At 48.8% G+C, this 12717-nt stretch overlaps 2 protein-coding genes across 5 annotated transcripts in view; one reads left to right on the plus strand and one right to left on the minus strand.

Annotated features, from left to right (window-relative positions):
* The window catches only part of LOC102128900 (uncharacterized), a 200982-nt gene that overhangs the window by 26833 nt on the left and 161432 nt on the right, over positions 1-12717 (minus strand). For 2 of the 3 annotated variants that reach the window (XM_065535600.1, XM_015440265.4), the window contains exon 1: positions 4080-4300. The exons of the other annotated variant lie outside the window; for it this stretch is intronic. In XM_065535600.1, coding sequence (XP_065391672.1) covers positions 4080-4082 — 3 coding nt within the window. In that variant the 5' untranslated portion in view covers positions 4083-4300. Of the gene's footprint in view, positions 1-4079; positions 4301-12717 lie in introns of those variants that run through there. 3 annotated transcript variants of the gene reach the window in all.
* The window catches only part of LOC102127983 (uncharacterized), a 29535-nt gene continuing 29117 nt past the window's right edge, over positions 12300-12717 (plus strand). For both annotated transcript variants that reach the window (XM_065535598.2, XM_005588090.4), the window contains exon 1: positions 12300-12410. Coding sequence is in view for 1 of the 2 variants with exons in the window: in XM_005588090.4 (XP_005588147.3) it covers positions 12408-12410 (3 nt within the window). In the remaining variant the exon portion in view is untranslated. The remainder of the gene's footprint in view (positions 12411-12717) is intronic.

Genomic DNA, 12717 nt, shown 5'->3' on the forward strand with positions numbered 1-12717 from the left:
TAGATATACTACAGTCTTTTCAACAAATGGTACTGAAACACCTGGACTACGATATGCAATGAAATGAATGAGATACAGAATGTACGACTATCATAAAACTGACCCAAAATGCATCATTTACTCAAATGGAAAACGCAAAATCCACAACTTCTAGAACATAATACATGTGAAAATCAAAACAACCTTGGATTAGGCCGGGTGTGGTGGCTCACGCCTATAATCCCAGTACTTTGGGAGGCTGAGGCGGAAGGATCACAAGGTCAGGAGTTCAAGACCAGCCTGGCCAAGATGGTGAAACCCTGTCTATACTAAAAATACAAAAATTAGCCGCGCGCGGCGGCAGGTGCCTGTAATCCCAGCTACTTGGGAGGCTGAGGCAGGAGAATCGCTGAGGCTGCAGTGAGCTGAGATCATGCCACTGTACTCCAGCCTGGGCAATAGAGTGAGCCTCTGTCTCAAAACAAAACAAAACAAAACAAAAAACAAACAAAAAAAAGAAACAACCTTGGATTTGGTAGTAAGTGTTCACATACAACACAAAAGCATGATCTGTGAATGAGAAAATTAATACATTGGTCTTCATTCAAATTAAATCTTTCTGTTTTGGGTCAGGTGCAGTGGCTCACAGCTGTAATCCACCACTTTGGGAGACTGAGGCAGGCAGATCACTTGAGCTCAGGAGTTGGACACCAGCCTGGGCAACGTGGCACAATACCCTCTCAACGAAAAAAAAAAAAAAAAATTACCCATGCACAATGGTGTACCCCTGTAGTCCCAGCTACTTGTGGGGCAGAGGCAGGAGGATTGCTGGAGCCTGGGAGGTTGAGGTGGCAATGAGCCAAGACTGTACCACTGCACTCCAGCCTGGGTGACAAAGTGAGATCCTGTCTCAAAAAATAGCAATAATAAATAAAAATAACAATAAAAAAGCTTTCTGTTTGGAAAACCCACTTAACATAATGAAAATACAGGCTGCAGACTGGAGCAAAATATTTGCAAGACACCTATGTGATGAAGGACTGCTACTCAAGGATATAAAGAACTTGCAAAACTCGGTAAGAAAACAACCAACCAGTCAAAAAATAGCATGCCATTAGAGAAGAGCAAATGAAAACAATGAGGCACCACTGAATTGTTGTTGGGTGGAGTGGCTAAAATCCAAACCCTGACATCACCAAATGCTGGTGAAAATGTAAAACCTATCTTGAGGTTTAAAGCAATGTGATTCTGGGTTGAATCATCTGCCTGGCAGTAGTAGCATAGCCAGCTGGATCCTTCCTGTCCCTGAGTATAGATTGGCCTTCTTTCTTACCTATATTCTTTTGTAAAATATTGAAAATGCCCAAACAGAGCCAGGAAGGGCCTCTTTTCTCTTGATCTTCATTATAGATTAACTTTCCTCTTACCTTTCTCACACAAAGACTTCATGGCCATTACAATGTCTTAAGCTGGAATGTCAGATTCGATAATGGCTCACTGCAGCATCAAACTCCTGCTGTCCAGTGATCCTCCTGCCTCAGCCTCCCTTGTAGCAGGAACTACAGGTGGGTGCAACCATGCCCATCTAATTTTTCTATTTTTCTTTTCTAGAGATGGGTCTTGTTGTATTACCAAGGCTGGTCTCCAACTCCTGGTCTCAAGCAATCATCCTGCCTCAGTCTCACAAAGCTGAGATTACAGGTTTGGGACACGACACTAGGTCAAGAGTTTAACTTTTATTTCATTTTATTTATTTATTTAATTATTATTCTTTTTTTGAGACAGAGTCTCTCTCTGTCGCCCAGGCTGGAGTGCAGTGGCGCTATCTTGGCTCACTACAAGCTCCACCTCCCGGATTCACGTCATTCTCCTGCCCAGCCTCCCGAATAGCTGGTACTACAGGTGCCCACCACCACGCCCGGCTAATTTTTTGTATTTTTAGTAGAGACGGGGTTTCACCGTGTTAGTCGGGATGGTGTGGATCTCCTGACCTCATGATCCGCCCGCCTGGGCCTCCCAAAATGCTGGGATTACAGGTGCGAGCCACTGCGCCCGGCAAGAGTTTAACTTTTAGCTCTAGGGTTCTAAGCTCATTTCCCTAGAGTCTGTATTTTCTTGAATGGCAATTCTCAGATTTTCGCTTGAATAATCTCCTTATAATAGGAATCTGATCATTTCAATTATTTAAGGGAGAAAAATCCAAATAAGGTGACTACATCACTGTAACCAATAAAGTATTTTTTTGATTTTTATTCTAATGCACCATATAAAAGCCTATCCTTCAACCTGTAAACTAAAAATAAAAACCTAAGCTCCCCATCCCACCCCAATCAAGTCAACTGACTGGCTCTTTACCAAGGGGAGGCCCCCCAAAACCTGAAAGTTCCCAGTTATGTCAGTAAGGGAGATCAGACACTACACACTCCCTTCTGGAGTTTAGATGCAGCAACTGACCCACATTCATGTTAAAATAGACATAAGACCTGCAAAGAGGCCGGGCACAGTGGCTCAGTCCTGTAATCCTAGCACTTCGGGAGGCGGAGGCAGGCAGATTATTTGAGGTCAGGAGTTCGAGACCAGCTTGGCCAACATGGTGAAACCCTGTCTCTACTAAAAACACAGAAATTAGTCGGGCATGGTGGCGTGCACCTGTAATCGCAGGTACTTGGGAGGCTGAGGCAGGAGAATTGCTTGAACCCAGGAGACAGAGGTTGCAGTGAGCCGAGACTGCGCCACTGCACTCCAGGCTGGGCGACAGAGTGAAGCTCTGTTTAAAAACAAAAACAAACAAAAAAAACCTGCAAAGAGACACTTCGTGCTGATAAATACTAAACTGCAAGACCTAAAGCCATAAAGCCATGCAAGGCAAGGGTCAAGTTATGCCTTAGAATTCATAAAATCTAATGAAACAGATCTGTTTTTTGGCAGGGATGGAATCACATGGCAGGTAACAGACTCCCTTCACTTAAACATTCCTTCCTACCCCTTTCAAATTTTAGACACAACTTCACACTCAACCAACTGCCATCTACAGAATCCATCAACCACCTGTGCCTTCTAAGCCCCGCTTCTACCTGTCCTGCCCTTTCCGCCTTCCATGCCTTGATTCATGTTTTTCCCTGCAATTCCTGTCTCGCTGAAATGAATAAAACCAAACTGCCATCGAACATCCTGGGGACCACTTACTCGAGGCTACATGGGGTTGTTTCCCTTGGTGGTGGTCTCTCATATTCGGCGTAGAACATAGTTCAAGTTATTTTGCAGAGTTTTGCTCTTTTCGTTATCAAACCACAAGCCATGACTGGGTGTTTCTCATTCATTTTTTCCAAACTCCTATTCTGAGAAACAAAACTCTTTAATTTTTAAGAGGCCTCAGTTTAGTTTGTTGCTGTTGTCGTTGTTTTTGTTTTGTTTTGTTTTGTTTGAGACAGGGTCTCGCTCTGTTGCCCAGGCTGGAGTGCTGTGGCGCGATCTCGGCTCAATGCAGTCTCAACCTCCTCCCTCAAGCGATCCTCTCACCTCAGCTCCCCAGTAACTGGGACTACAGGTGGGCGGCACCACGCCCAGCTAATTTTTTTAAAATTTATTTTTAATAGAAACTAGGGTCTTGGTATGTTGCCCAGGCAGGTCTCGAATTTCTGGGCTGAAGCAATCCCCCCCACGGCCTCAACCTCCCAGGCGTGAGCCACTGCACCTTGCCTTCAATTTAGTTTTTCAGGGAAAAAGGCGGGACTAGGGACCCCACAGCCGACCGCTTCTCCCACACGAACCCCACACCCGAGGCAGGATTGCCCCCATGTCCCTCCCGTGGTCTCCGCACAATCTGGGGAGACGCGGGGCTACGGGCGCGGAGCCGTAGAGAGGGCTCCGGGGCCAGGGTCGCAGTCGCAGCGCAGGGGCGGGACAGGACGCCCGGGGTCCCGGCTGCCGGCCCAACCCCACCCTGCGGCCGAGGGGACCGAGGGCCGAGCTGCGCCAGGGAGACTCTGCTCTGCAGACCCGAAGTCGCTGCGGGGAGGCCCGCGTCCTGCCAGAGCCGGTTGGGGCCGGTTCCACCCAGCCCCTCCCCCGTCTCGGGACCCCCGGCCCCGTACACTCACCATTTCCCAGCTTCCAGGTGTCCTGGCCTCTTCTCCACGGATGTCTCTTAACAGTCCAGTCACAGCGCAGGCGACGGAGCAACAGAAGCTATGGCGGAGACACCTGATCCCTCTAAGGGCCGGAAAACCAAGATCCCGACCTCCCTTTGGCGCAAAACGCCTGGGAGTCTGGAGAGCGGGAATGCGGCCTCCCCTTCCCCGGATGGACAGTTGGCAGGACCCCGCCCCAGCGCCCCTGATTGGATGAGGCTCCAGTCCCCGTCCCATCGGTCCTGAGTGACAGCGGAAGCCCTGGGTAACAGGGCCCTGCAGAAACGATCTGACCTGTTCCAACCACAGATTATCTAAGCGAGCTTCCATCCTGCGTTTTGCCCTTTGGGTATTTGCATTTCAGCCAAATTTGCTACGAATTGCTAGAGGGGGCACCGTTGTCTTCCTCACTCAATGGGCTGTCCCTGCTCCTTTGTCCTGCACAGGAAATTCCAGACTCAGAGTCCAGTGGAGGTGAAGGAAATTAAAATATTTTACGCGAAAATATATTTATTTGACAGATTGTAAAATGACTGTGGCTCGGCCGCAAACAAAAGTGGCCTGGCAAAGCTGCCTTTGGAGGGGAGAAATTTGCATCTGCAGAGAATCTCCATTGATGAAACCATACCCTCTCCCCCTTTATTTATTTCCCTTTATCCAATCTAGAAGAGACTGTGACCTGAACACAGGCAGGGTGCGGTGTTTCACGCCTATAATCCTAGCACTTTGGGAGGCCATGACTGGAGGATCACTTAAAGCAAAGAGTTCAAGACCAACCTGGTCAACACAGGAAGATCCCCGTTTTTATTATATCTTTGTGGCTGGGCGCGGTGGCTCACGCCTGTAATCCCAACATTTTGGGAGGCCGAGATGGGAGGATCATGAGGTCAAGAGATCGAGACCATCCTGGCCAACATGGTGAAACCCCCTCTCTACTAAGAATACAAAAATTAGTTGGGCATAGTGGCGCGCACCCGTAGTTCCAGCTACTTGAGAGGCTGAGGCAGGATAATCGCTTGAACCCAGGAGGCCGAGGTTGCAGTGAGCCGAGATTGTGCCACTGCGCTCCAGCCTGGTGACAGAGAGAGACTCTGTCTCAAAAAAAAAAAAAAAAGAAAGAAAAAAAAAGATCTTTACTTCTATCAATTGTATGTCCCTATATAAAAAGTCTTCCAAGGGGAGCCAGGTGCAGTGGCTCATACCTGTAATCCCAGCGCTTTGGGCCAGCAAGGTGGGAGGATCACTTAAGGCCAGGTGTTCCAGACCAGCCTAGGCAATATAGGGAGATTGTCTCTACACAAAATTTAAGTTAGCCGGGGACAGTGGCCTGCATCTGTAGTCCTAGCTATTCTGGAGGCTGAGGCGGTAGGATGGCTTGAGCCCAGAAGGTCGAGGCTGCAGTGAGCCCAGCTGGTGCTACTGAGCTCTAGCCTCCAAGACAGATGAGACAGAGAAGACCCTGTCTCAAAACAAAAAAAAAAAAAAAAGGAAAAAACAGAAACGAAACTCTTCCGGTTAACTGCTTTGAGACATTTTCCAGAAAAACTCAGTGAAGCTCTCTGGTGGTGAGCCAGCCGTCATTAACATCCACACACCCTCTGTGGGTGTGGGTTTCTCAGAGTTGTGCTAAGAATTCCAGTATTTACAGCAGATTATTATCAGGTTACAACATTCTGTGTTTTCCCTCAATGAGAAGGGAATAGAATAAGAACAGAAGTAACTAAAGTGGATGAGGTACTTACCCAAGATATCACAGTCCTGGAAGATTTATTTATTTATTTATTTATTTTGGGGACAGGGTCTCACTCTATTGCCCAGGCTGGAGTGCAGTGGTGTGATCAGGGTTCACTGCAGCCTCGATTTATTGGGCTCAGGTGATCCTCTCACCTCAGCCTCCCAAGTAGCTGGGACTGCAGGTGTGCCACCATGCCTGGCTAATGGTTTTTTTTTTTTTTTGACAGTTTCACTCTTGTTGCCCAGGCTGGAGTGCAATGGCGCGATCTCGGCTCACCGCAACCTCCTACTCCTGTGTTCAAGCGATTCTCCTGCCTCAGCCTCCCAAGTAGCTGGGATTACAGCCATGCACCACCACACCTGGCTAATTTTGTATTTTTAGAAGAGACAGGGTTTCTCCATGTTGGTCAGGCTGGTCTCGAATTTCCTACCTCAGGTGATCTGTTAGCCTTGGCCTCCCAAAGTGCTGGGATTACAGGCGTGAGCCACCGCATCCGGCCAATTGCTGCCCCATTTTAATATCTCTCTGGTCCTGATAATTGAAAGAACTCACTTTCCTCAGACAAAAATTCTCTAATTATGCATAGAGTCACTAGAATGAGACTGTAATTTGTAAACACAAAGAAAATCGGCCGGGTGCAGTGGCTCACGCCTGTAATCCCAGCACTTTGGGAGACCGAGACGGGCGGATAACGATGTCAGGAGATAGAGACCATCCTGGCTAACACGGTGAAAACCCGTCTCTACTAAAAAAAAAAAAAAAAAAAAAAAAAAAAAAAAATTAGTCGAGCATGGTGGCAGGCACCTGTAGTCCTAGCTACTTGGGAGGCTGAGACAGGAGAATGGCCTGAACTCAGGAGGTGGCGCTTGCAGTGAGCTGAGATTGCGCCACTGCACTCCAGCCTGGGAGACAGAGTGAGACTCTGTCTCAAAAAAAAAAAAAAAAAAAATCTGTAAAGGTCAGACTTAGAGCAAGACCCATTTGGGATGTCTCCTGGAGAAAGGGTTTGTGAATTTAACAGTAACTTTAGCTTAAACTGACTCAAGTAGAGAGCTTCCTGTTGGTGAAAATAAAGGTCTTAAAGGAGAAAATCATTTCTAAACTGAGGAGGGGACAAAAGGGCATTTCGAACTCCCAGATAAATCCTTAATTTTCTCTGCCTCATCATCTGGGACTGATCCGCCCTGGGGGGCTCCATTTCAGCAGTCACAGTTTGGCTTCCAAGCTTGGAAATATCATTTACCTTCTGACAGCGGGTTTTCCTTGTGAACTGTGCATGAAGCAGTCTGCTTATCTGAACTACTTCAAATGTTTGCTTTACTTTTCTTTTGATTCCTTTATAAAATATTGCTGCCAGCCGGGCGCAGTGGCTCACGCCTGTAATCCCAGCACTTTGGGAGGCCAAGGCGGGCAGATCACGAGGTCAGGAGTTCGAGACCAGACTGACCAACATGGTGAAACCCCGTCTCTACTAAAAATACAAAAATTAGCCAGGCATGGTGGCACACGCCTGTAATCCCAGCTACTCAGGAGGCTGAGACAGGAGAATCGCTTGAACCTGGGAGATGGAGGTTGCAGTGTACTGAAATCAAACTCCAGCTGAGCAACAGAGGGAGACTCGGTCTCAAAAATAAATAAATAAATATATATATATACACACATATAGCTGCCATATAATTCCAGGTTTTCCATGCACTTAGCTTTATTCTGTTGTTGGTGTGTTGTTTTCATGAGTGAAAATGAGTTGATTGAGAGATAAAGTATGAAAAATCCTTGGCCATCCCTCATCCGAATTTATAATCTCTGACATCAGGCCTCTCTCCTCTTCCAGTGTTGGCCTGACCAGACCTTGAGGCAGATGACCTCCCCACCCCAACCCCCCTCCCCCCCACCCACCTTACCTCAAAGAAGAGCACACTGAGTACAAGAAGACACCAGTGTCAGCTCTGGAAAGACTGAAGCATGTTCTCCTGAAATGCCAGTATCCCCAGGGTGGGGGCCAGGTTGCAGCACAGAAAGGAAATCCAGCTGTGGCTAGAACCTATCTTTTTCTTTTTCTTTCTTTTTTTTTTTTTTTTTTCAGACAGGGTATTACTGTCACCCAGGCTGGAGTGCAGTGCCGTGATCATAGCTCACTGCAGCCTCTACCACCAAGGTTCAAGCAATCCTCTTTCCTCAGCCTCCTAAGTAGCTGGGACTATAGTCGCAGGGCCACCAGGATGGGCTGTTTTTTTAAAATTTTTATTTATTTATTATTGTTATTATTTTTTGTGGTGGAGCCTTGCTCTGTCACCCAGGCTGGAGTGCAGTGGCACGATCTCGGCTCACTGCAAGCTCCGCCTCCCGGGTTCACACCATTCTCCTGCCTCAGCCTTCCGAGTAGCTGGAACTACAGGTGCCAGCCTCCACGCCCGGCTAATTTTTGTATTTTTAGTAGAGACAGGGTTTCACCGTGTTAGGATGGTCTCGATCTGCTGACCTTGTGATCCACCAGCCTCAGCCCCCCAAAGTGCTGGGATTACAGGCATGAGCCACGGTGCCCGGCCTTTTTTCTTTTAGAGATGAGGTCTCACTACGTTGCTGAAGCTGGTCTTACTCCTGGCCTCAAGCAGTCCTCCTTTCCAGTTCTCCCTAAGTCCTGGGATTATAAAGGTGTGAGCCACATGTCGGGCCTAGAACCTTTCATTCACGCTCCACTCAGCCGGGTGTTAAATTCTTCTCCTCTCACTCCGCCCCCCAGAAAGCGGGGCCCGTGGCACTATCCAATCAGGAGCGGCGTGGAGTGGCCGTGCAAATTGTCCAATCAGGCGCGGCTCCGGGAGGAGGGCGCCAAGCTCCACAAAACTGCCAGGCGTTGTCAGGTGTATGCTGCTCTGAGAGGCGCCGGAGGTGGCTTTGCTGCAGCTTCTTTCCAGCGGTGACTTGCAATGAACACGGAAGTCGTAAGGAGAACCACAGACACCTCAGAAGCCGGGAAATTGTGAGTGTTGTGGGGGACGTCCTGAGACCGTGGAGCAAGGTGCTGGATGGAACCTACAGGAACCTGTTGTGACGGGACCCGGGCCTGTCTGGGGCGACTCTGGGACTGGTGGACTGGTGTCCCCCTGGCGCAGCCACCGTGCCCGATTTAAGAGAGAATTTTCAATGACTAAACTGCACATGTACGTCTCCTGACACAGAGCACCTGGTGACAACCATCAACTGTGAAGGTCACGGAGCTGCTGAAGCAGAAGAGTTCATAATTCATTAGCCTTTGTTTGTTTGGTTGTTTTTTTTTTTTTTTTTTTTTTTTTTTTTTGAGATGGAGTCTCGTTCTGTCGCCCAGGCTGGAGTGCAGTGGCAAGATCTTGGCTCACTGCAACCTCCGCCTCCCGGGTTCAAGCAATTCTCCTGCCTCAGCCTCCCAAGTAGCTGGGACTACAGGCACACGCCACCACGCCCAGCTAATTTTGTATTTTAGTAGAGACGGGGTTTCACTGTGTTGCCCAGGCTGTTCTTGAACTCCTGAACTCAGGCAATCCGCCCGCCTCGGCCTCCCAAAGTGCTAGGATTACAGGCGTGAGCCACCGCGCCTGGCTGTTTTGCTTTGTTTTTGAGGCTAGAGTGCAATGGCGCGATCTCGGCTCACTGGAATCTCCACCTTCCGGATTCAAGCGATTCTCCTGCCTCAGTCTCCCGAGTAGCTGGGATTACAGGCATGCGCCACCACGCCCGGCTAATTTTGTATTTTTAGTGGAGACAAGGTTTCTCCATGTTGGTCAGGCTGGTCTCAAACTCCTAACCTCAGGTAATCCGCCCGCCTCGGCCTCCCAAAGTGCTGGGATTACAGTGAGCCACCGCGCCCGGCCTTCATTAGTGGTTGTACATAACAGTTTCTTAATGTTGAAATAATAGTTTGCTGTCTTCATTTTCTCAAAGGAATAATTATTTGCCAGTTTTAAAATCCACTTAAAGTGTCTTGAAATTTTTCTCTTCTACTTTATGGTAAACACAGGAGGAAAGCAGGGACTCTGCTGGATTCTCATTCAAACACTGGGATTGAGGGTGTTTGCCTCATGGAACTGAACATTGTGGGCGAAAAGCAGGTGGAAAACTTTCAGGGGGCAGCATAGCCTGAGTCCGGTGATCCACACTAAGACCAATCTGGAGCCTGCAAAGGGAGGGAAAGGGAGCTCCCCTGAGTGCTTCCTGGGCAGCCTGCCTTCCCCTGTAGGTAGCCTCCAGCTGCTCAGAACAGCTCCAGGAGTGTGGATTCTGAGAAGCTGCAGAGTCCTGGAAAGCAGGAACTTCACAGGCAAATGCACGTGCAGTTTTCTCTCCTTTCTATTTTCCCATGGTAGTTTTCTAGAAAACATTTTGATTTTTCTTTTTTTTCTTTTTCTTTTATTTTCTTTCTTTCTTTCTTTTTTTTTTTTTTTTTTGAGACAGAGTCTTGCTCTGTCACTCAGGCTGGAGTACAGTGGCGCGATCTCGGCTCACTGAAACCTCTGCCTCCCGGGTTCAAGCGATTCTTGTGCCTCAGCCTCCCCAGCAGCTGGAATTATAGGCACCCACAACCTCCCCAGCAGCTAGGATTATAGGCGCCCGGCTAATTTTTGTATTTTTAGTAGAGACGGGGTTTCGCCATGTTGGCCAGACTGGTTTCGAACTCCTGATCTCAAGTGATCTGCCCGCCTCGGCCTCCCAAAGTGTTGGGGATTACAGGCGTGAGCCACTGTGCCCGGCCTTGATTTTTCTATGTATAGAGTTGCTGCAGTCTAGCTGTAATTTGTATATATGAACAAAATATGTGAAGGTCATATTTGGAGACTCATTTAGGTAGCGTTCCAGAGAAATGGTTTATGAGCTGGAGAGGTCGGAATTGCAAAGGGCTTAAATTGACCACAGGTGAGAGTTTTCTGCTGGTGTAAATTACTAAGGTATTGAAGGAGGGAGCATTCCCACATTGTGATGCTGTGACAGGAAGGCATGCTGAGCTCCCAGAGTTAAATCCTTAGGTTTCCCGCTTCATCACCAGGGTCTAGTGTACGCTGTGGCTTCACTTCAGCAGTCACTGACTCTCAAGCTTGGGAATATGTTTTACCTTCTGAATTCGCCTTTTCCTTTTTTTTTTTTTTTTTTTTTTTTTTTGAGACGGAGTCTCGCTCTGTCGCCCAGGCTGGAGTGCAGTGGCCAGATCTCAGCTCACTGCAAGCTCCGCCTACCGGGTTTACGCCGGTCTCCTGCCTCAGCCTCCCTATAGCTGGGACTACAGGCGCCCGCCACCGAGCCCGGCTAATTTTTTGTATTTTTTAGTAGAGACGGGGTTTCACTGTGTTAGCCAGGATGGTCTCGATCTCCTGACCTCGTGATCCACCTGCCTCGGCCTCCCAAAGTGCTGGGATTACAGGCTTGAGCCACCGCGCCCGGCCGCCTTTTCCTTTTTAAACATTCTGAAGTGCCCTGCTTATCTGAGCTAGTTCAAATTTTTGCTTTACTTCCCTTTTGATTTCTTTACAGAATATTAAGGAAATAGAACTTGTTTTTCCATACATTTAATAATTTTATTCACTTGTTGGCAGTTTTTTATTTTCTTGGGTGAAAATGAGTAGATTGATTTGGGAGGCGAAAGTGGGAGGTTCACTTGAGTTCAAGGAGTTCAAGTCCAGGAGTTCAAGACCAGCCTGGACAACAAACGAAATTCTGTCTCTACAAAAAATTTAAGAATTTGCTGGGCTTGGTGGCATGTACCTGTAGTAGCAACTAGTCAGGGGACCAAAGCGGAAGGTTCGCTTGAACCCAGGAGATGGAGGCTGCAGTGAGTTATGATCATGCCATTGCGCTCTAATCTGGGTGGCAGAGCTAGACCCTGTCTCAAATAAATAGATAAATTAATTAATTAATTAAGTGATAAATAAATAAATAAAGTAAAAAATAGAAGAGAGAAAGAAGTATGGTACGAGAAAGCCTTGGGCATACTTCCCATATCCTCAACCCAAATTTCCGATCCCTGGGAATATCACGCCCTTTGTTCTGTTCCAATCCTGCCTGGAACTCCCTGCGCACACCTGTGACTCCTCATGCAAGAGGTAGATGAAGAAATGACCCATTGAGTACAGGAAGTACCTTCTTTGGTAAACCTGGATTAAGTTCTGCTAAAATGCAAGTATCTCTCATCTCCCCATCCGCCGCAGACCAAGTAAGGTGAAGGGGACGAGGGGAAGAAGTGCACCCTGCCTTTGAGGGTTGGGGCCAAGACCCCTCATTCCCGCTCCACTCATCTGTGTGTCACATCTGCTGTCATTCACATCTGTCAAGATGCAGGGGGCAGAGTCCGAAGCGGTACCCAATCAGGGGCACCGGGGCGGAGCTTTGCGATCAGTCCAATCAGGCGCGCCGCTGGGGACGCAGCTGCAGACGTTCAACCTTCTCGCGGGATTTTCATTTCTCGCGTCTGCCGTACTTGGTTTCGCTTCACTGGTCCCAGAGGCCCGGAGTGGCTCGGCTGGAGTCTGTGTGGCGCTGTTCCCTGTACCGGCCTTGGGATCTGGAGGGAGGAAGCCGGGACACCCGGGAGTTAGGAAATGGTGAGTGTGTCCAGCCCTGCGTCCCGAGACAGGGAGGAGGGGCTGGTTGGACGACCGGAACTGGCTGTGGCGGGGCCCGGGCCTTCCCGTGGGCGACTCTGGGTCTGCGTACAGAGTCCCTCTGGCGCAGCTCAGCCCTCGGTACCCTCGGCTGCAGGGTGGGGCTGGGCCGGCAGCCGGGACCCCGGGCGTCCTTATCCCGCCCTGTGCCGCGATTGCGGCCCCGGCCCCGGAGCCCCAAGTCTCCAGATTGTGCGGGGGCCACGCGAGGGTCATGGGGTGGGGGAAATCCTGACTTGTGCATGGA

Source organism: Macaca fascicularis, chromosome 19, assembly GCF_037993035.2.
Source record: "Macaca fascicularis isolate 582-1 chromosome 19, T2T-MFA8v1.1".
Lineage (NCBI taxonomy): Eukaryota > Metazoa > Chordata > Mammalia > Primates > Cercopithecidae > Macaca > Macaca fascicularis.